The following is a 24161-nucleotide window of genomic DNA, read 5'->3' on the forward strand; positions in this document are numbered from 1 at the left end:
TGTGGTGTTTATATCACTGGCAGCGTACAACATGACTGTTGATAGTACAGAACAAAATACTTTTAACTATAATTTTAAATAAAATATTTTAAATTAAAGCAAGCGGCATGTGACTTGGAATGGGAAATACTGCCATATTCTTCAGATGTGTTAACCTACGCTCCAAATTTCTGAGGAGAAAAGAGACCAAGGGGACTCCTGATACTTAAAACAAAAGCTTTGCAGTTTTTAAATTGCAGATCGAACACTAAACTCATTTTATTACAAAGAAACTTGTGTAAGTCAATGTATCTAATTTGCTGGAATAACTGCTGGGAATGCTATTTTAAAGAATATAACTTCTGGGGGGGGGGTAAAAAAGATTTAAAGAAGAAACACAAATTTTAAAAATACATCATTTGACAGAGAACCTAAGCTGCCTATTTTTTTCTTTTCTGACAAATCTAAAAACACTATTATAAATTACAAACTACTCTTCTGAAAGCCATTCTATTTCTCTTACTTTTGTCCTTAAATTTCAACTTAATTAGGTAAGGTGAGGTTGAAGCTTGCTTTGCTTTGCTTTTCTTTTCTTTCTTTCTTTCTTTCTTTCTTTCTTTCTTTCTTCTTTCTTTCAGATTTTATTTAACACAGAGAGAAAGGGAGGGGGAGAGGGAGAGGGAGGGAGGGAGAGAGAGCAAGCACAAGCAGGAGGAGCAGGAGGTAGGGGAGAAGCAGGCTCCCCGCTGAGTAAGGAGCCTGATGTGGGCCTAGATCCCAGGACCCTGGGATCATGACCTGAGCCAAAGGCAGCCGCTTAACAGGCTGAGCCACTCAGGCGCCCCTGAAGCTTCTTTCTTTCCTTTTTTTTTTTTTTAAAGATTTATTTATTTATTTACTTGACAGAGATAGAGACAGCCAGCGAGAGAGGGAACACAAGCAGGGGGAGTGGGAGATGAAGAAGCAGGCCCATAGCGGAGGAGCCTGACGTGGGGCTCGATCCCAGAACGCTGGGATCACGCCCTGAGCCGAAGGCAGACGCCTAACCGCTGTGCCACCCAGGCGCCCCCTGAAGCTTCTTTCTTAAATTCAGGTTTAACTTTGCTAAATTTTAGCCTTGCCCTTTTTGGTATAGTCAACCAACTGAGTCAGTAATGAAGAGTAAAATACCATCACCAGCTTCCATCTTCACAATCATCAAATGCCTACCAATAGTTTTTTAAAAGATTTTATTTATTTAATAGAGAGAGAGGGAGAGAGTGTGTACTCAAGTGGGGGGAGGGGAAAGAGGGAGGAGGAGAGAATCTCAAGCAGACTCTGCACTGAGCATGGAATTCGACATAGGCCTTGACCCCAAGACCCTGAGATCATGACCTGATCTGAAACCAAGAGTTGGACGCTTACCCACTGAGCCACCAAGGCGCCCCGAAGTTCGTTCATCTTTAAACAAATAAGCAAAACCTCCTTTCTGGCTCCTGGTAGAAAACATTTATTTACATAATAAAATTGTGGGATGATGTGTGAAAATGTCTTGAGAAGCCAAAATAGTTTTCTTTCAGCCACTTTTTTATTCATCTAGACACTAGATTTAAGAAGAGTGATCACTGCTCTTGGATGGCATGAGGACTCCCTATCTGGGATCTGTGATGTGGCCAGTGAGCTCAGATGGCCAAGTTTCACCCAGCCGCCTCTGTTCCTCATTCCCCACACCCCCCAGAAATGTGTAACCCCAGGGACCATGGTGCTGGGTAAGGCTGTCATTGGCCTCAACATCCTGCCTGTGGGGCCGTAACCCCACAAGGACTGGAGAATGTCAGGAGTCTGGCTTAGAACAGGGGTGCCATTTCAGCCATTTTCTAAATGAAATCTAGATAAAATTTCTCATTTTAAAAATCATGCTATATCACCCCCATTACCTTTGTAATCTTAAAAGAATTTGGGAATGCCTTTACTATAGAGTGTGTGTTTTCCAGTTCACAACAAGCTCCATCACTCCCTGCAGTATTATATTATATTCCTCCCTGTCACTCATTTATTTTCACTTTTTCTCTGGTTAGGCTTTGAGTGCACAAACATTTCTTTAGAGACACTGGTCAGTTTGTATATAGCTGAAGGGAATGTTATTTAGAAAAGGATTTCTTGATGCTCTGTTCTTTGCAAAGCTGTAGAAACTATTTTAAAAGCTCTTGCTTGGGGCGTCTGAGTGGTTGAGCCAGGTACACGTCTGACTTTTGGTTTTGGCTCAGGTTATTATCTCAGCATCAGGAGATCCACCCCACATGAGGCTCTGCATTCTGCTTGTCCCTCTCCCTCCCCTTCTGTCCCTCCCCACCGCGTGCTCTCTCAAAAATAAATAAATAAAAAATAAAGATTAACAAACTTCTTTTATACTTGAATGGAAAAAATACATAATGAAAATGAGTTATTAGAAAAGCTTTATCAAAGTTCGGGGGGGGGGGCCTGGGTGGCTGAGTCGGTTATGCATCAGACTCCTGGTTTTGGCTTAAGTCATGATTGTAGGGTTGTTGAGACTGAGCCCCTCTGCTTAGCGCAGAGTCTGCTTGTCTCTCTCCCTCCCCCTGCTCGTGCACTCTCTTTCTCTCTCACATAAATAAATAAATAAAACCTTAAAAAAACACCTTTATCAAAGTCTATTCTTTTTTTTTTTTTTTAAAGATTTTATTTATTTATTTGACAGAGATAGAGACAGCCAGCGAGAGAGGGAACACAAGCAGGGGAAGTGGGAGAGGAAGAAGCAGGCTCCTAGCTGAAGAGCCTGATGTGGGGCTCGATCCCATAACGCCGGGATCACGCCCTGAGCCGAAGGCAGGCGCTTAACCGCTGTGCCACCCAGGCGCCCCAAAGTCTCCTATTCTTAATGCTAATGTTTAAATAATTATTATAAGAACGAAATCATGAAATGATGACTTAAAATTCTAATAGTCTCATTTTTCATGGAAAAAATCTAGTAAATACAGTACATTAAATCAAAGCAAGTTCTAAAATTATAAGTAACTTCAAGTGACATTTTCAGTTGTTATTCCAACATCTTTTTATTAAAAAGATCAGCCATATATTTCAGTAAATTTCTATTTTTATAAGAAAATGCTTTTCTTAACTACACTGTACTAAAACACTTGACTTTAAACGGAATATCATCAATATGCCTAAATAGAAGGCAAAGATTTTCCGCGAAACCACAGAGGGAGCCATCTCATATTTAAATCTTTTCAAAACTCTTATGTAAGAGGGATCTATATCAATTATTTTGAATAAGAAATACATGTTTGGGTAAGATATACAGCGTTAAAAACCTCTACCAATATGATTTCTAAGTGCTTACAGAAGGTCTAGCAGAGAAATCAGTATAGGAAAGATGATGTACTCCGGAAAAACTGAGAGGATTAAGAAAGTGGCTCTAGTGATGAACGACAGATATGAACAACAGAGCTGGATGTGCAAAGTGTGAATATTACTTCCATGAAGTGGGTAGGGGAAAAAGCATTATTTCTAATTTAAAATACTTCATAGGATATGCAATTATATGCATATATAATTAAACTAAATAAACTGAAAAGGAGAAATAAACATTTGGCTATTTCATTGAGACTTCCCTGAAACCCCACATATTCAAACTGGCTAAGAAATTACACTGTGAATCTTCTTATGAGCAAAATGGAATAATGTTTGCATTGAGGCATATATACTGTATGTATTTAAAATATTCTCCCTAAAAGAAACTGAGTTATTTGTGACTAACACACCTCTTGAACTGCTACTAACAGTAGTGTTCCTTTCTTTCTTCATTTCTCTGTAGGATCAGTTCAAAACAATCACTGTACTAGTTTCTTCCAGTAAAGAGTTCTTCCAAAAATAATTTTCATAGAGTAAATTTTAAGAAACTGTTTAACACATATGCAGCTGTTACTTTCAAATTATGTTAATTACTTGAAACAGTTACTTTCGACTGTCATATGTAGGTGTTAAAAATAGTTTCAGTTAAGTTCTAAGTTATGCAAATTATTCCATAAAAATTAGATTGCATTTCTGGAGAAATGCCATCTGGCAGGAATTGATAAGGAAAGAACTTTGAAAACTAAAATGAACAATTACTTTGAAATGTCCTTCTTTATTTATATGGTCAATGACTAAGACAGAGACATACAGATTCATAATGAAGTCCAGAGGTCTTATGTCTATGGGTATACAAGTATGCACATAAAGAAAGCTTAAATATTTGAGCCACGGTACTAAGACATTAAGAAACCATGATGTTCTCAGCAACACTGCCCAACAGAATTTTCTGCAGTGATGGAAATGCTCTCTATCTCTGCTATCCAAAATGGCAGACAGTATGGTCACATGTGGCTAAATGAGTACTTGCAATAGGCTTAAGTGTGACTAAGAAAGTACGCTTTGTTTTTAATTGTAGTTACTTTAAATGTGGCTAGTGGCTTCTGTTTTGGGCAGTGCAGCTCTAGGACATCTGTGGTTCACACTAGGTGCTTACTGAATATGGAAGGGCTTCTGGAAATTGTGAGCCTAAGGATCTTATCTTAACACTGTTCTAAGCCAAAGGTTTTATGGATCTTCATCCTAATCCTTATAATCAACTTAACTAGAAAAACACTCCACTTGAAAAAGAAATCAACATAAAAAGAACTTCCAAGCCATAGTACATGAACTCTATTTGGTGCTGTTTTCTAATCACAGCAGACAACACCAATGATGACAGACACAGGACACAAAAACCACAGTCACAAAGCAGTAGTAAATCAGGTAGTTACACTCTGGATTAACTACTTGAAGTACATCCAGAAATAGGTGTGGCTTTGGAGAAGGCACAGATGAACTGGTCATGTTACACTTCTATCCTGAAAAGCTTCTTAAAGTACGGGAGCTTTAAATGTGGACAAATGTAAATATATATATACAACAAATAGAGAGTATAAAGAATCCCGTGCAGCCCTACCCAGCTTCAATAGTTGTTAACTCAGGACTAAACTTGCTTTCTCCATTTTCCTGTATAAGGATTTTAAAAATAATCTCTCCCTGGAAAAGGGAATAAGAGTGCTTGATTAATTTAACGGTATTTCCAGAAAAAGAATTGATGTGCTGGGATCATAAAATTAGAGAATATCAGTGTGAATGAAGCCCAAGGAGAGCAGAGAGGAAAAGGGAGCAGGGAGGAGGTGGCACAAACCAGCAAAACCCCCACAGAGCACAGGTGAGCTGCTGCGTTTAGTTTCAAGCAACAGGGAGGTGGTATGGGTTTGAAACAGAAAGAAAGGAAATAAAGTGCACTTCGAGATATCACAAAATCTGACTTTAAAAGTACTGAGGATAAAAAAGAAAGGAGGATATTGCACTGCTCCAGTCATTATTTGTTCAAATAAAACAAACAAACATCTTTCTCACGTGCTAAAAAGAATGCTCCACCCATTTCAGGAAAAGCTTCACTGCTGAGTATTTAACTAAGGCTTACTTTACTTAATACTGAATTTTTTTAATTGGGCCTTAACACACAGAACTGTTAGTTGCACAATAATCTGATTAATCCTTTTGTCTCACTTGTGAAACTCTTAAGAATATCAATAATATAAAACTAATATTACATTTCAAAATTTGTGTAAATTTTATTTTAAATTACCATTAATACAACTTATTATTATTATTTTTTTAATATTTTTTATTATATTATGTTAGTCACCATACTGGTGACAAAAACCATCCCTGGTTTTTGATGTAAAGTTCGATGATTCATTAGTTGCGTATAACACCCAGTGCACCATGCAATACGTGCCCTCCCCACCACCCATCACCAGCCTATCCCATTCCCCCACCCCCCTCCCCTCTGAAGCCCTCAGTTTGTTTCTCAGAGTCCACAGTCTCTCATGAAATTACCATTAATACAATTTTAAGACAAACGATTAACATGTAAAATGTAAAAGATTCCACTCTACGTTAAAACATGACAAAAGGTTTTTTTCAAGAAATATGGGAGGATATTTAGTCTTTGTGGAAAGAGGGGAGGTGGGAGAATAATGGGGGAAGAGTTGAGGTGGGAAAGAAAGAGAGAGGTTAGAGATGTGAGGAAACGTTTAATTTTAGAGTGACTTTTCAAAAAAAAGAAAAAAAATGACAAGACAACTTTTAAAATAACAAAATCCCAGCTTACTTTTTTGGTTTTCTGGAAGTAGAGTTCAGGAAAAGCATGAAACCAGTAAGCCAACTGGGCTATGTAGAAAAACTTCATTTGAAATCTGCATAAGAAAGGAAAAAAACCCTTTTAACGCAGGATATTTTTAAGGAATAAAGTAAAAACAAATGCTGGAAATGAGGATGTACTAAGTAGCCATCTTTGTGTTATCATTTCAGGTCTCCCTGCAGTACTCTGTGCACCTTTACCAACTCCCCAGCAGCCACGTCCCTGTCTCCCTAGAATATTCTCACTACCAGTCGATTCGTCTGGATTAAACAACCGATGCAAAGACATTATCTGCAGAACCCTGATGACCTGCACACCGGCTGGGAGGAACCAGACCCCCTTGTCTATTAGTAAATTAATACTGATTATATGTTATGTTAGCTGCTGAAAACATAAGGAACATGACTTTGAGGGAATCATCTTACAGACCTTTAAGGTTTCATCGAAAGGAAAGCAGGAAGGGCAAAAAGATGGGACACAAAAGTGAAGGCGCCTAGATGAACGATCACCTGAAATTGGTATAATCCCAACTGCAAATATCCCCTGGCTGTTTTCTTAGGGAAATATGGTAACTCTACCTGGTTGGAACACTGAGAGAGCCCCCAGATAAATGGAGGCAAACCAGGATTAGAAAGAGGAATATGGCATGGAAGTGTTCCCCAGGAGACAGAACTCATCAGCCTAGAATCAATGGTCTCTTGACATTATACCCTTCCAATCCTCCTGCTTTCTCTTTGTTCCCCCTTCTCCTTCTCCTCCAGACTTCTAAAATTGAAAACACAAAACCAGTCGGAAATAAATTTTTTGGGGGCAAGGGGAGACAGTCCCATATAAATATGATCTTTATAAACCTATTGCATAAAAGCTCACTGAATTAATATAATTTTTAAAAGTCAGAATGACTCAGCAGCATGGGTATTATTGCTGGACTTTAAACAAAGGTATGCATGGTCATTTATTCCTTTTTTATCTTTTTATCCAATTCTCACATCACAGTACATTTACTGAATGCTGTCTAGGTGACAAACACCTACATATGGCCTGGCACAACGAATGATATATAATATAAAGAGGCAGTTCCTATTTGCTGTCGAGGTACACAGAGTCTTGGTGGGCGTGGGCACAATATAAGACTTACATAAATGAAACAATTATAGAACATTAAGACAATGTAGAGATATTACCTAAAATATTATACACCAAAATGACAAATTCAGGAAAGCAAAAGACAATATAGGCTAATGAAGCAAGGAAAAATAATATGGAATAGTCGTCCTAGAGCTGGGCTTGAAGAATGAGTAATTTAGCAGAATGTCTTTGCAACTCTGAGATTTTTTTATAGGACTGTATAGAAACCCCAGGGGGCTAGGAAGATAAGAAACAGTCACTACGCTGAAGTTTACAGTGTAAGAGAATAAGAAATGAAAGGAGTAAAAAGAGACTGGGGCAAAGAAAAGGAGCAAAAAGTACAGAGAAGATGGAGAACTGATGAGGAGGAAGGATGAGGGAGAAGGGAAACCAGAACTAAATTAAGATTGTTAAAATCAGTTTTCTCAAGCTAATGAACATGTTGGAAATAGTATCATATACATGAAAAAAAGCACACAAGAATTTTATTTCTTATGTCAGAGGGACTGCCAATGACATACCTATTGTATGAATTTGCCGAAGTCCTAAAGAGAATGACAAGAATGGGTTCTGCTTAAAAGTGACATGACCATGGTCCTTAACTAAGAAAAGCCTGCAAAATGACTTACGTCATCAGGTTATGGGGATAAGCCCTCCACAAGATAGTTGGGTCTGAGATGTAGTTTTCCTAAGGAAGAAGATATAAAAATTAGCCTATTGAGTATAATGCAAACTTCTTGGAAAATAAGACAGTATTTTCATTTCTTTCACATTTATAATTTCCCAGATTGGGCTCCAAAGAGCTCACTGAAGTTAAATTTTTTAGTTGTTTTAGCTATTTTTGATTCAGTTGAATTGCTTATTTTAGCAAAGTGAAAAACACTATGAAAGATATAAGTCAAATAAGCATAATTCCTGGCCTTCGATTCTTTCAATCCAATAGAGTAAAAAATACATGTATGTGAACAAACATAAAACAACCAAAAAACAGGAATGGTACATAACAGAGGCAACAACAGCTATGGGAGAGATGAATTCTGTCTTGGGTGATCAGAGAGCAGTTTTGGGAAAGACGCAGCACCTGACAGGAGACGGAGGATCAGGCGCTACCAAGTTTTATGGGATGATGTCCACACGCTAACCCAAATCTTTGTCTTAGAAACCAGATCTGTTCAGTGAGAATTACTACACATGTTAAAAAAGAAACCAAAAAAAAAAACCAAAAAAACAAAAACAAAAACACCCCAAAACACAACAACTCTCAAGTGACTTATTTTTAATAAGAATATTTTCCTACTAAAATGTAACACTGTTATGTTTAAAAAAATTATACAATAGATTTTAAGCGGAAATGACATATATTTATGAAGTATCATTAAAGCAGTAGCATAAAAGGGCATGAGCTCTTTGAACTTTAATCTATTTCCAACATTAACTACCGTACACTCTGCCTGTTTATTCATCTCTAACATGGTGATTAAAAAAAAATTATGTGTCCTAACAAACTCAAAAATATGTAAACTCTAGAGTACTATAAATTTCAGAGATTGTTAATACTAATGTAAATACTACCTTCCACCACTAGTTAGAATGATACAGTTAAAGGTTTTGATAGCTTTAACTGTAAAATTACACTAGATTTTAAGTTGCTTGGATACTACCTGGACCGTTTTTAAAAGAGGAAATGACTAGAAACATTACAACTCATATAACCCAGTAAAAGTTGTCACTGACTTCTTACCCTTTTTGCTAATACAGAGATATCTGCAAATGACTACACGATATAAAAATATTCAGACTGACTAAAAATGAATAAGACTTTCTGAAACATTAAACACAGTTTAGAATTTCTGCTGTACGAAAACTAATGAAAGGAGAGACTTATCGCTGAAACTTGATTTATACTAGTTCAATAGGAGAATTCCCAATCTTAGATAAGAACAAGGATAGACAAGGGATTTTGTAAAGTTCAGGATTTGCTTATGAGCATTAAAAATAGGACATCATTTTCTGTTCTGGGAAATGAAAATTTAAGCATAGTATATACTTACAGATATTAGAATGAATGTGCCCCAAATACAAGAAAAAAGGTAGAATGCACTAAGCTGACCAGATTCATTAAACTTGCTGTGTTTCGTTTTGGAGAAGTGCATTCGCCTGTTAATTTTCTAAAAATAAAAACAACCATTAGTAATTAAGAATATATTATAAAGTATATTTAATATGTGACTACCATAAGTACAGAACGCTAGTATTTTATAAAGTATAGATTTCTAAGATTGTATACTTACATCCAACACATACTCTTGAATTATGGCATGAATAATTATCGCCACTAGCATGTAGAAGAAAACTGTAGCCAAATCTTTGATACCATAGTAATAAAGGGATGCTGATTCAGTGGCTTGTTCTTCTGAAGGCCAAAAAGGACAGAACACACATACACAAAAATATACATAAGATTATAAAAACAGCACTAAGTACAACATAGTTATGGAAACGAACAAAAGAAGACTAACCTAATAAATAAGTTCTCTAGAAACATTATAGGTGATTTGCTTTTGGACATCTCGAGTCTTAGGAGCAATGAAAATTGAAGACTATCCAGAAATCTAAGGCCTCAGGAATTACTTACGAAAGACTTGACACATGTTAGTTACAGCCATCAAAGACCAAAAAACAGGGAAGGGGAGGCCATACTCAGATCCTTGGGGAGACTGTAAAATTGGTATTATCCCAGGTAGAGATTAGGTTACATCAAAGTTATACTTAGCCTATCTGTCTTTTCAAAGAACTTTTGAAATTTTCTACCTTTTCAAACTAGACACTTCATTATGATTCTGAAAGAAAACTGACCTATAAGTACTACAGAGGCAACTGCTACTTAAAACTGTTTTTAATCCTCGAAATTGTTCTATTTTTCAAAACAAATCTTCATCAAACAACTTGTGAGTTGCTGTAAATTGTTCTCAAGCTTTATATTTATGGAAATTATTTGGGAAAAAGAGCATTATGCTTCTCTGGCATATTCAAATTTCAAAACAACTTTGTGATTTTGAGTGATCTGATATCTAAGTCACTAAATCAAATATGTTGACCCTTGAACAATACAGGCTTGAACTGCGTGGGTCCATTTACCTGCAGATGTTTCTCAAGAAATACAGTCCTGCCAATGTACATTCTTGTCCTTATGAGTTTAATACCATTTTCTTTTCTCTAGTTTACTTCGTTGTAAGAATGCAGTATATCATATATGTAACATAAAATCTGTGTTAATCAACTGTTTGTTATTGGTAAGGCTTCTGGTCAACAGCAGGCTATTAGTAGTTAAGGTTTTAGGGACTCAAACAATTGTATGTGGATTTTTGATTGCACAGGGGTCAACGCCTCTGCATTATTTAAGGGTCAACTGCACTTGTACAACTATATAACTGAATTAAACGTAATTCAATGTTATATAATTGATCTTACATTCTAAATAGTTGTCTAAATATGTTAATATTTTATCAACCAAATACCCTCACTCATGCTGGTTAACTGTATCACTGTATTGAACTACAATCAAGTTCCAATACCAACTTGACTTTCACATTGCATAATTTAGAAATAAAACTTTTAGGGGTGACTGGCTGGCTCAGTTGGTAGAACATGTGACTCTTGATCTTAGGGTCATGAGCTCACACGTTGAGTGTGACGCCTACTTAAAATTGAAAAAAAAAAAAAAGAAAAAGAAAATAAGAAATGAAACTTTTAAAAATAAAGCCTGGAAGTGTAGTTTGGATGCTACTGTAACTCCTAGAACCTACTGACATTTAGAGGTAGGGCACAACAAAAACACGGCTTAAAAGGATTGTTACTTTAGGTCTAAAACATAACTCATAGGTCAGAAAAAAACCTAAACATTGTACCTTTAGAAACCTTGATTGAACGATAACACTTTAAACAAATAAATGATATTTATTCTTAGAATTTTCTTATGAAAAAGATCAGAGGAAAGAGAAAGAAAAAAAAAAAAACTCCCACGGAAGTCCCTTTACAAAGTATACAGTAAACGTTAAATACAGAAAATCTGTTTTCATATCATCTATACGGTGAAGTCAACAAAATACATCATTTCTTGCATTACAAAATCATTAAAATAATATTCAGTCTAATCATGAATGAAATCTATTAAAATTAGAGAATTTAGTATTCATGGTAATTTCCAAGTTTGTTCAAGTAAAACCTTCTACTTAAATAGAAAATTCTGAAAGAACACTACCTACCTGTTGCAGGGAGGGTAACATTGTACTGAAGAGTAACAAAAATGATAGACGCTTTCGCGGTTATCTAGAAAGAAAGAAAGAAAAAAGAAAAAAAAAGTCAAGTCAATTTGTGACCTTCTCCCAAACAGCAGGTCAAGGGAGGAAAACACTGTAAGTTCTGCCCCCAAATCTAAGAACCAAGGGCACCCTGTTTCTGTGGCACTGCGACAGGCACAACTGACTTCCTGATCACCCCGGGGTTGAGCTTGGGAGTGCTGCAGTTAGGTAAGTTTGTGTTATTTCTAATTCTAAGGTTTCAAAAGAGACACTCTGTAGTTTCAGTAAATAGGGATTTGACAATGATTCTCTACTCTAGACCTGTACAATGAACAAAGTTCCTATAAAAAAAAATTGAAATGTAAGTTAATGAAGGAAAGGAAGCACAGTTCCCACCACAAAAATGGATCAAAGGTGGGGTCTGTTGTGTGTGTATCTCTCACACACCTGGGATAGTTAAGTGCCCCATAAATATTTAACTGACCTGATTATATTGGTAAAAGTGAAGTGGTCAGAACAGAAAAATGGAACGCTTACTCAATATTTATAGGCACCAGGTAATGTGCTAGACAAGAAAGGATAACAAAGATGAATGATACAATCCCCGACCACTTGGGAGTTCAGCTGGGTCAGGAAGACAGGTAATCAAACTGTTATAATATTAAAGAATCAGTGCCAACAGGTATTCAGGATAAACAATGAATTTTGTTTTTGTTTTTTTCCTGCGGTGGGGAATGAGGCATGTTCTGGAAAGGCTTCTCAGAGGATATGGTGTGGAACTGTTTCTTGTTGGAAAACAGAAGTTCCCTAGGCTCATAAAGGGGGATGATGAGGGCAGCATAGGTAGAACAGAAACCACAAAGGTTAAATAGCAGCAAACATGAGGGCCAGCATGGATACACATCAGTAAGCGGTAGAAAAGCCTAGAAAACTTCTCAAGTGTTAGAAAGGGCCTTGTTTGTTGGACTAAATAGTTTAGATTTTATTTCAGCACAACTAGAGAATTAGGAGGTGGGGAAGTTCATTTGTGCTTTTTGGAAAGATCATGGATGTACCTACTAAGTGGTCTTTCGAGCCCCCTGAAACCATTCTCCACGCTGCAACCAGAATCATCTTCTGACCATGTTAATACCTTTCCCCATGCCCACCCATCCCCTACCTCCTCCCTGAAAACTCTTCACTGGATTCCCATTCTTTCTAGGATAAAGAACAAAATCCTTTTTTAAAAAAGATTTATTCATTTATTTATTTACTTACCTATTTATTTGTTCACTTATTTAGAGAGCATGAGTGGGGGGGAGGGGCAGAGGGAACGAGAGAGAATCCCAAGCAGACTCTCTGCTGAGCACAGAGCCCAATGGGGGACTTGATCCCATGACCCTGAGATCATGACCTGAGCCGAAATCAAGAGTTGGATGCCCAACCGACTGAGCCACCCAGGTGCCCAAAGAACAAAATCTTTAATGTGGCCCATACAATAATCCATGACCCTTCCCTTCTGCCTCTCCAGCCTGACCTCAGAGCACTGTCTCCTGGATTCCTCCCATCACAGGGTCTGTACACATGCAGCTCTATCTGAAACTCTATTGAAAACCTTCCCCTTTCAGACCTCAATTCAATCACACCTTTTCAAGGTAGGCTTTGTTAGATTATCTCAGAGAATTGTGTTCCTTTCTTTCAAAACACATACTCTTGGTGTGATAATACTACTAATTTCTGTCACACTCATTAGAAAGTAAGCTCCATAAGAGCTGGGACCATGCCTGCTTCTTCACTGTATATTTAGAGGCCACCATGGGGCCTGACCCATGTTAGGTGACTGATTAATTCTGTTGATTAAATACTAGATAAAACATAAACTGAAGTACCCAAGTCAAATAAAAGACTTCTGCAAGAGACCGCATGAAATAATAAGGCCTGAAGTAAGGCAGTGGTAGTGGGACAGAGACAGTACTTTTGAGGCAGAACAAGGCGTGTGGAGCGAGAGGGAAGAGTCACAGATTATGTATGGATACTTACAGCTTGAACAACTAGGTGCAAAGTAATACTGTTAATACAAATGTGGAATACAGGAGGGGCAGCAGCTTTTGGGGAAAACGGAAAAAACTGAGTTTTAGACAGACTTAGACTTCCGTGAGATATTCGGGTGGAAAGACCATCAGGCAGATAAGCCTCAGCCTGGAACTCTGCAGGGAGACCCCTGCTTAAAGACTTGGGGAATCTCTACTTCCAGGAGGTAGTTGAAGCTGTGGGGGTACATAAATCATCTACGGAGACTGCATAGTGTTTGCAGAGAAGTAGGACAACATCAGCACCGTGGAGTGGGCAGAGAAAAAGCTGGTGGCAAAATAAGAAGAGGCAGAAAGAGAATGAAGACAGCTTGATGCCCCCAAGGCCAAGAGGGAAACGTTTCAAAAAGGTGTGGTTAATAAAGTCAAAGTTTCAAAAGAGACATGGCAGGAAAAGAGCACAATGGACTGGACATTTTAAGAAGCCATCAGCGGTCATGGCTTGAGTGAATTCAATGAAGTAATGAGAGCAAAAACCACACCACAGACTGAAGAACACAGGAGACACAAAGTGGTACCCAGTGATAGATGCCAGGTCAAGATTTATGTTGTTTTTGAGACAGACTGAGCTTATGTGGGGGCAATCAGGAAGGTGCCAGGGAAAAGGAAGAAAGGATAATGGATAGAAAGATCTGATAGGAAATGAAACATAAGGATAGAGCTGGAAGCTAATCTTGAAGGTTTTCTTCTTAGATGGGGAGGAAGGTAGTAATGGATGAGATAGATTAAGTTCAAAAGGCAGGAAAAGTGAAGAAATGCACATGTGGTAAACTCTTATTTTCCCTGTGGGGGAAAAAAAGCAATGCCATCTGTTAAACACAATTAGGGACTTGAATGATGAGTATTTATTTCATTCCTGTAGGGAAAGGAGCTGGCCAGGGAAAAGTAAAAAAGATCACTGGGTGTTACTGATGTCTGAGATTAGAAACCTGGGATTTGTAATATAATCTATCAGCACAAGTGTATGACTTCCTCTGGCAACCCGTAGCAATCTATGAATGGAGAAGCACAGAAAAGGCAGAGGACCGGCTGGATCGATGGTTGCGTATTTGTAGGGTGAATATGGAGAAAAGACCAAGAGGAAAAGGGAGCTGAGGCCCGAGGTAAGTGTGGATAAGTCAAGTATGCCGGAAGAAAGCAAAGCAATGAGGGGGCCAAAGCACCATAGAAGCTTAGACTAGGTGGAGAGTCAGCAAACGAGCAGCAGAATGAAGGAGGTGAAACAACATGTAGGTTGTGGCTGCTCTGCTTACTGGAAATCAGAAACTGGAAACAAGCCAGGACTACGTGATAAAGTCCACGGTATGGCCACTAAAGTGAGTTGCTTAACTGTTGTAGATACGGAAAGGTCACTTGAATTGAAAAGGCCAGCAAGGGTTCTGGTATTACCATTTGGGTCATTCACATGAATGCACTAGAGCAGAACGATGGCATGAGTTTCCAGGGCAACACTGCTTTCGTGTGATTATTTTTAATAAAGCTGAAAGATGACCAAATTTCATTTTTTGATATCTTTGTTTAGACTCCACATGTATCAACACAAACATACTTTCTCCACATACCTGTTTCTAGTTTAGAATATGAGGTTGCCACTACCGTAGCTGAGAAAACTTCTCAGGAGTCCTTTACAAGTGACAAGTAAAATTCTTCAAAGATAAATTTAATATCAAATACCAAAAGAAACAAAAATTAGATTATCTTTTTATGGTAGGCTTCCAAATAAAATTAAAATCTGGCCTCCAGCTACTTCAGCATGTGGCATAAGTAGAGCAAGAGGAAAAATACAAACTACACACCCTAAAAAGTTACAGAAAAATCATGCTACTGGCCATTTCTAGGCCTCCTAAGCCTCATACCCCAGCCAGCATTGCTTTAAACTAATATTACAATCGATTAATAGTAAGACAAATTAGTTTGGAATAAAATATGCTGTAGGAATATGTAACACATTCGAAAGTAAAAATAACTGAGTTTATGACAGTTCTGGACATTTATACCACTGCTTTCCATTTACAAGAAAAGAACGAAACTTACTCAGATACATCTTACACAGGTTCCACGAACTCTAAGGAATTATCTAATTCTATGTTGTATGTAATATCATGAATATCCTAATGTTTTCTTAATCAAGAGGTCACCAGTTTGGGCTTGATGTTTCTTTCTTGTTAAAATTATATTGTATTTGTTAGAGGAAGGTGTGATTTACTACACTGACTCTACGCCTGAAAGATAAAGACAATTTCTGAATATCACATTCCACTTCCCCATCACCTTAAGCTTAAATAAAGTTCTTAAAAAACGAGATGGAAAGAAAATGTGAGCACTAAGGCAAGTCATCCTTAAAAATACAACAGACCTCCAAAATAGTTCCAAGATAGCTGTAATTGTAAATGTTCCCCCAAATCTGCATGGCACAAAACACCTAGACTCCTGTAAAGAACATCCCTTCCAGAAGAAAATATTCCTCTTGGGAACCCCTAACTCCTCACTCCTCTTATCCTCACTTGGATTCCCAAGCACCCTTCTATTTTTCAACTGTTCAAATTTTCCCCACTCAAACATGAAGCCATTACCTAAACACCATGATTTGCATTATGTGGACAGACACTGACTGTATTAAAACCATGATTTCAAAATTACGAGCAATTCTTGATAAGATGAAGTTTCCTAGAAATTAAACTTAGATTTCTCCAAAACAGACTACATTTTTATCAACCTTTTAACACATAATCTGTTTAGATGCTAGCCATGGGACCCTTTTCTCATATAAAATTGCTGTGTTCTGTTTTCAACTTTGATAAATATCTAATGAATAATAACAGCTACTATTTATGGCACGGCCTGTAAACCAAGCACTGAACAAAGCCAGGATACACATTAGTTAATTTAATTCTCCAAGTAACTCAATGAGCCCTGTTTTACAGAAAGGAAACAAATTCTGAGAAGTTAAAGAATCTGCCCTAGGTCATCCAGGCAGCAAGCTGCAGAACCCTAACTTGAACACGGACCCCTTTAGCTATAGCGTCTGTGCTCCTACAGTATATTTATATTGACTTTTCATTTTGGCTAGTAATACAGTATCTGTTATCACTTTGTCAATTTCTCTGTAAATCTGCTGACATTTTCTCAATATATTTACACAAAAGCCTTAACAGGTTCTACTGCAAAAACATTAACTTCTCTATTATTCTAACACAAATCCTGTAATTCTATAGTTACGTTAATTTTGAGATTCAGCAGCAATTATTTTAAAAGTCAAACAGCAAAACTAACTTCGTCAGTTTTTCCCAATATGTAGATAACATGCACTCAAATCCTAAAATTTTAACATGTGGTAAGAAAAACGTACAACTTGCACAAACTTTCCTCTTCTGTATCTTACTTTAACATTCTCTTTTGAACTAAAAAGTTCTATTTAGATCTTTGTTGTATCTATTTAGATTTACAAATTTTACAGATTTACATAGAAGCAAAAATCCACTCACTATTAAAAAAAAAATCACTGACATGGGGCGCCTGGGTGGCTGCGTCATGTAGTCTTTTGATTTTGGCTCACGTCAAGATCTCGGGGCTGTGAGACTGAGCCCCGTGGTCGTCTCCACGTTCTGCATTAAGTCGGCTTGTCCTTCTCCCTCTGCTCCTCCCCGCCGCCCCCCGTTAAATAAATAAAATCTTAAAAAAAAATCATTGATATGTGAGGAAAGGTATGGGTGGTGAACTTCCCTAGAAATGTGGTAAGAGACTGTGAAATCTTTTACATAAAAGCAAAGTTATACCATTTCTAAGTGTCGGGATTTCGGATTAATATTCCATTTTATTCAAATCACTGCAAATATATCCTGCAGATAATATTATTCTTAGATTCTATTTTTAAAGTCAGGAATTCTTACCATATGGAGATGGGTTATGACAAGTTTTACAAAATTGTTGAATATACTCTACATACAAAATATTACTTCTAATATCAAAACAAAGTATATACAAATGTAAAATTCAGAAAGTGAGTACAAATGTGTAGAATTGCATTTTTAATATGATACACTCATACAGCACTTTAAACAACCATCAGATGCAGTCACACCATATTATCCGATCCCTGTAACATAACAATGGCTGTGAGAATACCACAGGGGCTGTTAATTCCTTACATTGAAAAACTGAGGCTTAGACTTGGGTCACCCAATAGGTAAGTAGCACAGGGTCAGCCTAAAAGCGGGGGACATATGTTAGTTCCCTTCTACCTTCCCTTCCACCATACCTACTACCTCCACAGCAGTGGGCTAAGTGGAATAAATGACACTGTCAGGAATAAAAACATCTGTCTAGATCCAGAAAAACCTATTAGAAGAGAAGCAAAAGTAAACTAAAATGCTGTTACCTAATAATATTTATAAAACCCACGTGGACTCCACTTAAAAATTTTATTCATCTTATTCATAAAAAGACTTATTCGGCGGTCACTGGCAGTCTCATTCAACTAGTTTTTCTCAAGAATTTTTAATGTCATTCATCCAACAAATATTTCTTAAGCACCTACGATGTCCCAGGTGCTATTTTGGGCACTGGAAACAGAGTAATAAAACCTAAAAGTTTCTGCCCTCACTGAGGTTATATTCCAGGAGGAGAGAGACAAACAATACATAAACAAAATAATTAGTGTATTTGATGGCACATAGCGTCTATACAGAAAAATCTAAAAGGAAAAGAAGATAAGGAATGGGCGTGTGTACTGAGGAGTGAGGGAAAGAAAACCGTAGGATGTTATATACACGTTCACCTTGCAAAGTTTATTACCCACATTCAACAGCTGTTAAATAAGTCATCAAAATACTAGATATGTGGGAAGAGAATTTACACACTCCTGACATTTCCTCCTCTCATACTTCACGAAACAAAAAGAAAATCACTCGGCTTCTTGGCACTGCTGTTCGGAAGCGAGATTTATGGATCAAACCTTGTTTCTTTAAGGGAAAAGCAAGAGCACGGCAAAAAGTTCGGTAAGTGGCAATAATACCAGTTTGGGAAAGAAGAATGAAAACAATCGGGTGTGCCTCAGTGTGCCGAACTCGTGGCGATCACTCGCTGCCCCGCGGCCGCCGCCCTTCAAATAGCGAGCGGACGCCCGGCTCCGTCCGTTTCGTGTTCATCCCAAACTCGGTCCTACAGGGGCCCCCCGAGGCCTGGCCTCCACTAATCTGCAGCCCTCGCCGGCTCCACGCACTCGGCGCCCAGGGCCGGCCGCCCCCCCGCCCTCCCGGAGCCAGCTCGGCAGCGCAGGGGCCGCCCCCGCCGCCCGCCGGCCCCTCGCCGGCTGCCACGTAACCCTTCGCGGGAATCAGGAACTGCGCGGCGCGGCCGACGGGAAGGGACGAGGACGAGGACGGGGGCGGGGGCGGGGTGTGCGCCGCGGCTAAGAGGGCGACGCGGCGGCCCCCAGCTCCTGCGGGCGGCGGCCAGGCCTGCCAGGGCTCGGCATCCCGAGGCCGGCGCTGGGCACGGCAGGGCAGGGCAGGCCTGCATCTCGGGGTCCAGCGCTCGGTTGTCCGGTCCCCGCGGTCTTCGACCGAGGGGCCGAGGCTGGCAGCCCGAGGACGGGGCGGCGAGGCGGTTGGGGCGCGGGGCGGACTCACCTCGAACATGAGCCCCAGCAGGAAGACCATCGCCACACAAGAGACGATGTCCGCGTGATTCTGCAGGATGAATTCGTGGCTCAGGACCGGGGGGCTCTTAGTGCTTTTCTTGCGAATCGCCATGGTGAAGCCACCGCCCGTGCCTGCAGGTGCTCCTCCCCGGCTCTGCTCTTTCCAGCTGCTCACCGACTAGCTGCTGCCGCCGCCTCCCCCTGGCTGCTCTTCACAGCCCCGCCGCTGCCGCTCGCTGGGGCTTCACTTCCCATCCCACAGCCAGTACGCAGCCGCCGGGGCCGCCCGGAAAAAAAGAAAAAAAAGAAAAAAAAAAAAAGAAGGCAAGCCCACAGCGGGGGTGAGCATGCGCACCGGGGAGACGGCGCTCGCTCGTGCCGGGGTCGCCCCTGCGAGCCCACAGCGCCGCCTGGGGACCGGAGGCCGTCGGCCCAAGGCCCCTCCTGGGTAAGGAACCGGAGCGGCACGCCCACTGCTCCGGTCCAGGATGGAGGTTGGGAATCGTTTGAGGCGCGAGCTTCCTGCGCCTAGTTAACAGCTGAGTCCGCGGCGGGTAGAGAATGGCCACGTGCTGTAGCGTGCATGGCCGCAAGCATGCCTTCCCGCCCTCCTGGCCACTCTGGGCTTGGGTGTCAGTGCTTGCTTCCACATAGATTGTCACTTCTTGTAAGCCTCCGCCACCACCACGGTAATCTAAACAGGACTACAGCCTAACTATGCCAGGGTAAGGTGCATTCTTCAGTTTTATCATCTTAAAAATTAACTTCAGAGTTATTTTAAACACTCTTGGGAAGAAGCAGGCTCATAGCGGAAGAGCCTGATGTGGGGCTCGATCCCGTAACGCCGGGATCACGCCCTGAGCTGAAGGTAAACACTCTTGGGGACTTAAAAAAAAACATTTGTTGAAAGTTTGAACTAGTGTTTTTTTTTTTTTTTTCATTATTATTATTTTTTTTAACACTTCCTATTCGGTCCCACCTACCCATCCCCATCCCTCCCTCCTCTCACTGAAGACAATCACGATTAGTTTGGGTTTACTTGCTTGATACTTATTAACATTTCTTGGTAATCTAGAGAGATGGTAAAAAAGGTTTGTGGACGAGACAGATCTTTCTCTTTCATCTTTCTACCCAAACCAAGACTCCTTTGTGTTCTTTCGCTTAAATCGCACCACTGTTTACCCGTTCGGCAAATCTAAAAACCAAAGTCATCCTGGACCGATAACCTTTCAGCATCCTTCCACATGCAAACTATTATCACACTCAGGTAATTCCCCCCTACCACTGCCACAGCCTCAGGAGGAGACTTACCTTTTGCCTACAAAATTACAACTTCGTCGAATTGCTGAGTGGTTTAATCATGGGTTTTGAATCAGAATTCTGCCACTTATTACCTGAATGACGGCGGACAAGCTACTTAATCTCTGAGACTCGATTTCCTCATTTATTTATGTATTTATTTATTCAAAAAATATTGAGCATTTACCCATATGCTAGGCACTAGGGATACAGAACTAAATGAAAAATACAAATTAACCTGTCTTAGGAGCTTTCATTCTAGAGAGAAGAGAGGATCTTTAAGCAGGATTTAAAAAGTGAAACATGTTAAATTGAGCTGAGGGTCCTGGAGAAAAATAAAGCAAAGGGAATAGGGAAAGCATGGGGAAGTTACATTAGCCTTAAGACCTAAAGGAGGCGAGGGACCGAGCTATGCAACTATCATCTATAAGATGATTGTAATTAAATGTGATGCAATTACATGAGATGATTCCAGGAAAGTGCTTAGTAGAGAGCTAGGGCTCTCCACATGTTAGCTATTACTGTTCTCCTTTCTGGTCAAATGATTACTAGTTTCCCTTACCTCCAAATCAAGCTTTCAGTTTTTACATTAGAATGATGCATCTAACAGGTTCAAAATTTTTTGGTGGTTTTCCTTTTCATTCATGGAAAGCTAACAGGACTAAGTAGCCCTTCATGATTTGACCCCTGCCTACCCAGACAGGCTCAAACCCAATCTCAGTGCGAGCATTTCCGACTCCACATTCTGTACACTCTAGATCATGCTGTCTTTCCCATGCTCCCCCCAGCTTTGTACCTGCTGCTGCTTCTGTCTGGAATGTTTTCTCCTATCCTCTTCATACACCCAGCGTATTCCCACTGTGCCTTCAAGTCTCACTCATGCGTGATCTCTTTGAAACCTTTGCTGACTTGTATGACTGATCTAGGCATTCTGTCTCTTAGGATTCAATTGTATTTTTTGAAAATTTTAAAATTTTAAGTTAAAATTTAAAAATGTTTACAATTTATATCACATAGTTCACCAAGTGTACAATTTGGTGGTTTTTCATGCGTTAACATAGTTGTGCAGCCATTCCCATATTCTAACTTTAGAGCATTTTTATCACCCTCCAAAAAAATCCTGTACATGTTACCACTCACTCTCCATTTTCCCTTGCGGTCTTGGCAGCCCTTGGCAACCACTGATCTTACTGCCTCTCTAGATTTGCCTGTTCTGACGTTTCACATACATAGAATTATGGTCTTTTGTGACTGGCTTCTTTCTCTTAGGATAAATGAGGGTATTGAGCTTCACCTATGTTGTAGCATGTATCAGTATTTCATTCCTTTTTATGGGCAAAATAATATCCGTTGTATGGCTATATCACTTCTTACTTATCTGTTTATCAGTTGGGAGACATTTGGTTTGTATCCACCTTTTGGTGATTGTGAGCAATGCTGCTGTGAGCATTAGTGTGTAAGTTTTATATGGACGCTTGTTTTCAGTTCTTTTGGGTGTATACCTAGAGATACTGGTCACATGGCAACTTTATGTTCTACTTTTTGGGGGAACTGTCAGACTGATTTCCAAAGGGGCTGCACCATTTTACAATCCCACTAGCCATGTCTGAGGGTTCCAGTTTCTACTCAACCTTGCCAACATTTGTTATTTTCTGTTGGTTAATATTATTCATCCCAGTGGTATAAAGTAGTATCTTATTGTGTCTTAGACGTGAATTTCCCTACTAATGATGTTGATTATTAGCCATTTCATGTGCTTACTAGGTGTTTGTATATCTTTGGAGAAATGTCTCTTCAAATCCTTTGCTATATATTGGTTTTTTTAAATTTATTGAATTATGAGTTTTTAAAATATAGTCTAGATACAAGTCCCTTTTCAGATACGTGATTTGAAAATATTTTCTCCTAGTCTGTCCTTCTGTTTTCTTGATGGTGTCCTTCGAAGCGCAAAAGTTTTTAATTTTGATGATGCCCAATTGATCTGTGTCCTCTTTTATTATTGCCCTTTGTGTACTAAGAAATCATTGCTTAGGGGCGCCTGGGTGGCTTAGTCGGTTAAGTGTCTGCCTTTTGCTTGGGTCAAGATCTCAGGGTCCTGGGATGGAGTCCCGCATGGGCTCCCTGCTCAGCGGGGAGCCTGCTTCTCCCTCTGCCTTTGCCGCCCCACCCCCTGCTTGTGTTCTCTCTCTTACTCTGCTCTCTCTTTCTCAAATAAATAAATAAAATCTTAAAAAAAAAAAAAAGAAATCATTACTTAACGCAAGATGACAAAGATTTACTCCTGTGTTTTTCCTAAGAGCTTTACAGTTTTAGCTTTTGCATTTAAGTCTATGATAATTCAGTTGTATTTTGTACATCTTCTGATTGCTTCTGTTTTCTCAGTAAAATATGAAATGAAATCATCAGGAGTGGGGATGGTACAATGGAGTTTGAAGAGAGGATGGGGTAAAACTGTAGGAGGCTGAATGGATTGGAGGAACAAAATCAGACAGCAGAGCCTCTTTGAGACTTGTGGGCATAAATTCAAAGTGACACTTGTCTCCAGTCACACCCCCTGCTTGGATCCAGGTGTGGAGAAGGCAGAAAGCTGGGTTTTGCAAGGCCCGTGTGGCAGAGGGGCAAGGGTGTTGAGGATGTTTGCAGATAAGGGCAGGGCTAATGAAGTGAATGCTGTGAGGGGTGGTTGTGCTCTGATCCTCTATCACCCTGCAGCCTACAGTCCACCCTTTTCTGCTGTGAAAGGCAAAGCTCTGCAGACTTCTAGTTGAGTTTGGCTGAGGGAAGGTACTGGCCAAAAATCAGAGGAGACTTTTGGGGATTTATTGTCCCTTGATTCCTCCTTGCTTTACTGTTTCTGGCAGTGGCTGTGTTTTCCTGTGGTCCTAGCCCTTGCCAGGTAACCTTTCTCTCACTATGCCAGGTCTCCCTGGGCTCAGTGAGCTCAATCTCTCCTTGGCCTCTACAGGCTGTTGCTGGTCATGGCTTCCCACATTCCTAATCATCAGGAGCTTCCCTATCTCTTGTTCATTCCCTCCCCCTGCCCGCTTCTCTGTGAACAGGTGCTTCATTAAACCCTCTCCAACTAAACCCTTCTGAACATGCCATCGATACCTTGCCAGTTCTCTGACAGATGCAGAGGACAGAGAAACATGCTAGGGCCTCTGAATGGGGGGGCGCCCGTGGGGTTGAAGATGGCTGGAGTGGGACTAGTTGGTTGAGAAGGATGTGGTCAGGGAGTTGGATGCTGGAAGTGCGTTCAGATGTTGTGCTGTCATTGGCCAGGAGATGGTAAGGGCGTGATGAAGGGAGGGAGTGCGGAGGTGGACGGAGGAGGAATGCATTGGAAGTGAGGAGTCAAGGCACCAGGAGAGGAGGGTAGGGTGCTTGGCACACACTTTACATGGATGTTCAGTCACCGAGAATGACTGGAGGAGTAGAATGGGAAGGGAGCCAGGGAATGAGCCAGGTGCTAACGTCTGACATAAATGAAGAGGAGTCAGAGAGTTTAGCAGATGATTGCCGCAGGGGGATAGTGG

At 39.9% G+C, this 24161-nt stretch overlaps 2 protein-coding genes across 6 annotated transcripts in view; one reads left to right on the forward strand and one right to left on the reverse strand.

Moving 5' to 3' along the window:
- Positions 1–19586, reverse strand: part of TRAM1 (translocation associated membrane protein 1) — a 30905-nt gene extending 11319 nt beyond the window's left edge. The window contains exons 1-6 of one of the 2 annotated variants that reach the window (XM_040625578.1): positions 19316–19586; positions 11581–11644; positions 9607–9725; positions 9367–9483; positions 7945–8003; positions 6158–6242 (exon numbers count right to left, since the gene is read on the reverse strand). In XM_040625578.1, the coding sequence (XP_040481512.1) occupies positions 6158–6242; positions 7945–8003; positions 9367–9483; positions 9607–9725; positions 11581–11644; positions 19316–19438 (567 nt within the window). In that variant the 5' untranslated portion in view covers positions 19439–19586. Of the gene's footprint in view, positions 1–6157; positions 6243–7944; positions 8004–9366; positions 9484–9606; positions 9729–11580; positions 11645–19315 lie in introns of both variants that reach the window. The other variant, XM_040625577.1, reaches the window with a different exon arrangement.
- Positions 19587–19645: 59 nt separating this feature from the next.
- The window catches only part of XKR9 (XK related 9), a 90212-nt gene continuing 85696 nt past the window's right edge, over positions 19646–24161 (forward strand). For 3 of the 4 annotated variants that reach the window (XM_008710784.2, XM_008710786.2, XM_008710787.2), the window contains exon 1: positions 19690–20051. The gene's annotated coding sequence lies outside the window, so the exon portion shown is untranslated. Of the gene's footprint in view, positions 20052–24161 lie in introns of all 4 variants that reach the window. The other variant, XM_008710785.2, reaches the window with a different exon arrangement.

Source organism: Ursus maritimus, unplaced genomic scaffold (assembly GCF_017311325.1).
Source record: "Ursus maritimus isolate PB19 unplaced genomic scaffold, ASM1731132v1 scaffold_9, whole genome shotgun sequence".
In the NCBI taxonomy this organism is placed as follows: Eukaryota; Metazoa; Chordata; class Mammalia; order Carnivora; family Ursidae; genus Ursus; species Ursus maritimus.